Here is a 3231-nt window from a genome sequence, read left to right on the forward strand (position 1 = left end):
AGCAGGAGCCGCGTAGTTCACGTTCACAATTTTTATTCGGTCGGTCACAAGGGCCAATGTTTCACTAATGTGGCTTCTTCAGGGGTCCAGGCTCAAATAAGCAAAGTGTACAAACTGGAGATCAACAAGGAAATCTCTGTAACGTAATCAGCTCTATAGCAAAGGGACTTTACGCAATAAATACCAGTAATTGTGACACTTTGGTTTTTCGTCCATTCACTACAACAAAAGTCTGCTATAATAAATTAAGTAACGTATTGCCTTGTCTTAAGTTTTTTAAAGTTTTTACATTTTGTTTGTCCTGTTTTTTTCAGCATTTTGTATGAAAAGCCCCAAAACAGATCTAGAAAAATTAACTTAATGGGGCTGAACCAAGAGCTTTTCCCTTGCTAGAAATATCTTCACATAAAAGAACTCCTGGCTGATAATGTAAAAAAAAACACTGTAAATTCTCTCTATGCATATAAGAAACTGAGAAACTATTTATATGAAATGACAGTCACAGACAACATTGTACAACAAAACTATGTGAGGTCGTATACACTTCTTTTAAGAAGGGGAAAGAGGCATGTAGACAATAGTTATAGTGATAGCATAGCTCCAGTTTTGTTTATCCAACTGTTCGCTTGTATCACTACTTACACTAGTATTTAGCCCTTAGTATTCAATGTAATACTACCGAATCTCTTCATTTAGCCCACATGGGCAAGAACATGCAAATAAAGATGTCTCTCTTTAACGTTTTACCAAGTTACTCTTACTTCGGATGGACGGAGAGCCGCTGTACAGTGGTGGTGAGAGTTCCGTCGGTTGTCTATGGACGTCCTGAAAAATATGAGCAGAATTTTGATCAGCATGTGATGGGGTGATGTGAAGAAAACATATACAAATAAGTTATCCAGCTGGAACTCACCGGTTTGGGATTTTGGTATTCCGTGCAATTAACAGAAGTGTGCCCTAATCCGTTGTGCAGTTCTACTGTATATAACAGACAGTGTCATATTTACTAGACGGAAAGGTTTCAGGTAATGATACAGCTATAAGAAATACCTGGAACAGCCTGGCATATGAAGCGATGCTGCTCGTTGCATGGTGCGTCGTTCCATTTTTCTTTCCAGCCTTTTACGATATTGGTCGACGTCCAGGAGTAATAAACGCAATCTTCCTTTCCCCATTTGTCGTCCGGTTGTTCTACACCCCAGGAGTTGTACGTCCCAAGTGCAGAACCATCCACCCACTCAAAGCTTCCCTCTTCGCGCTGATCGTGTAGGCCGAACCAGAAGGGCCCGTTGGCTCTCACGGACTTGTACAAGGAGATCAAGAAGGCGTTGGTCTCGGCGTCTCGGGGCATGGCAAGGGTCCCGCCGTCTTGTCGACAGGCCGCGGCCGCTCCGCTGAAGATATTTAATCTGTTGAAGGCCTTGTAGCAGATTCCACGGAACGCTGTGTAACCATGAAGACAAGATCCTGGAAAAAGATTGAGTCAACAACAGTCGTGTGTATAGACATCGATGATTTTTCTCCAGAATTCTACCACTAATAATATCATCACATTTACTTTACATCAGAAGGCTATATATCCCCGTTGGGTTGTGTAATTTCATTTTTACCAGCATAATTAATAACTGATTTGAGTCAAGAGAACACTATGTTGAATGTGACAACAGGCACAAGCATACAAGTAATGTAACGTTAAGTACATTATTGATTTGGGGTATATAGTAATTCAATAAACCATCACAAGTAGTTCAAGTAACAACGGAAACCGACTTACCAAAGGTGGCAATTCGGCTGTGCACATTGTCCAGGTCGCGCTTCAAGGCGTCAAGAATGGTGGACAGTTGGCGCATTTCGTCTTGGTCACGCTTCAAGACGTCAACAGTGGTGGACAGTTTGCGTATGTCATCTTGGTCGCGCTTCAAGGCGTCAACAGTAGCACCAATGTCGTCAACAATAGTGGACATGTTGTCTTGGTCGCGCTTGAAGGTGTCAAAAGCGGTGGACAGTCCATATATCTCCTGCAAACGTATACACGTGTCATAATTAATACCAAACATACAAAAAAATGAAAAAGCAGACTTTGTTTTTTAAGGGGTACCAGTGTTTACCTCTTTATTGATGAACGTCAGAGGAGCGAGTCCAACAGCGACCAGGCTAAGCAGCACGGCAATGCCGGCGGTCATGTAGCTTTGGTGGGAGCGGATGAAGCTAAATGGAGTATGTTGGCCGCTCCCTGCATCTGAATGCGTGTAGTCTGTAAGAAAATAAGAGCTATTCAAAACAAGAAATGATTTTTTTAAACATTGAACCTTAATTTCCATCGCAATAAAAGACCACATGTAAATTGCTGAGATCAAGAGCGCAGTAGATACAGGTAAATTTAGGAAACATCTTTTATATACAAATACATATACCGTATGTCGATATTAAATTACGGTATAGCTCCCATGTGACGCCTTGTCACTAAACAATTTCTTAAAACGAAGCAGGCTGCCAGAAGAGAAAGTTTTGATCATCACATGATATGCCCTTTTAACTTAATGGACCGTTTGTTGCAGTTTTTTTTTAATTAAAGAGGGCGTCGATAGATTGCCTTTGAAGTCAGATTTGTCTGAATTGCAGTCGAGTTAATGTAGTGTCTCACTGCACTTGGGGCACGCTTGCGTCACTACGGGGTTCGATAGCGCAGATGTACTTTCACGGAACCTAGAGGTGACGCAAGCGAACCCAGATGTGCTGGCTACAAGCGCGACGTTTTTATAAAAGTTGAAAAATAACGCAAGTGGCAAGATGCCCCAACAATGACCCCGCAGTGCCCAATAGTGTCACCACCGTGCCATAAACAGCATCAAGGTTATATTTTTTCTATTTTGCACCAAGAATCAAAATCGATCAGGGCACTGACCATTAAAAACATCATTTTACCACTGAAAAGCTGTTTTGGATGCATTTCTAATCACCTTACAGCGGTTTTTAAGTCGTTTACAACACTTAATTTTTATCCGAATTTAGACTGACTTAAGAATACATCTTTTGATTTATTCAATAGGAAGTACGTCACTCTTGCTATTTTCTTTGAACAATAAGCCTCAAAACACGTGAACGCCAGCAGGCATAATCTGTTTATTTTCTAATCGGTCCAACATCCGGTCAACTGAATTTTTCCATGTCCATTTTTCCGGACCGGTCCAACAGAAAAAAAAACGGTTTTGTACCGGTGCACCGTACTCG

At 41.3% G+C, this 3231-nt stretch overlaps 1 protein-coding gene across 1 annotated transcript; it reads right to left on the reverse strand.

The window, feature by feature from the left end:
- Window positions 1–158: 158 nt before the first annotated feature.
- On the reverse strand, window positions 159–2251 carry LOC118428219 (alpha-N-acetylgalactosamine-specific lectin-like). The gene is made up of 4 exons (XM_035838227.1): window positions 2109–2251; window positions 1775–2018; window positions 1051–1467; window positions 159–825 (listed from the first exon to the last, which is right to left on the reverse strand). Exons 1-4 carry the CDS (start codon window positions 2181–2183, stop codon window positions 815–817), a joined length of 747 nt encoding a protein of 248 aa, XP_035694120.1. The 5' UTR covers window positions 2184–2251; the 3' UTR covers window positions 159–814.
- Between the last annotated feature and the right edge of the window lie 980 nt (window positions 2252–3231).

This window comes from Branchiostoma floridae, chromosome 12, assembly GCF_000003815.2.
Source record: "Branchiostoma floridae strain S238N-H82 chromosome 12, Bfl_VNyyK, whole genome shotgun sequence".
In the NCBI taxonomy this organism is placed as follows: Eukaryota; Metazoa; Chordata; class Leptocardii; order Amphioxiformes; family Branchiostomatidae; genus Branchiostoma; species Branchiostoma floridae.

Bases quoted from the DNA above. Each gene is read 5' to 3' on its own strand.
- LOC118428219 (XM_035838227.1), bottom strand. From the start codon at position 2,183: ATGACCGCCGGCATTGCCGTGCTGCTTAGCCTGGTCGCTGTTGGACTC. The intron at 2,019-2,108 runs GTAAACACTGGT...ATACGTTTGCAG, and splicing joins TGACGTTCATCAATAAAGAG to GAGATATATGGACTGTCCAC. The intron at 1,468-1,774 runs GTAAGTCGGTTT...ATCTTTTTCCAG, and splicing joins CAGCCGAATTGCCACCTTTG to GATCTTGTCTTCATGGTTAC.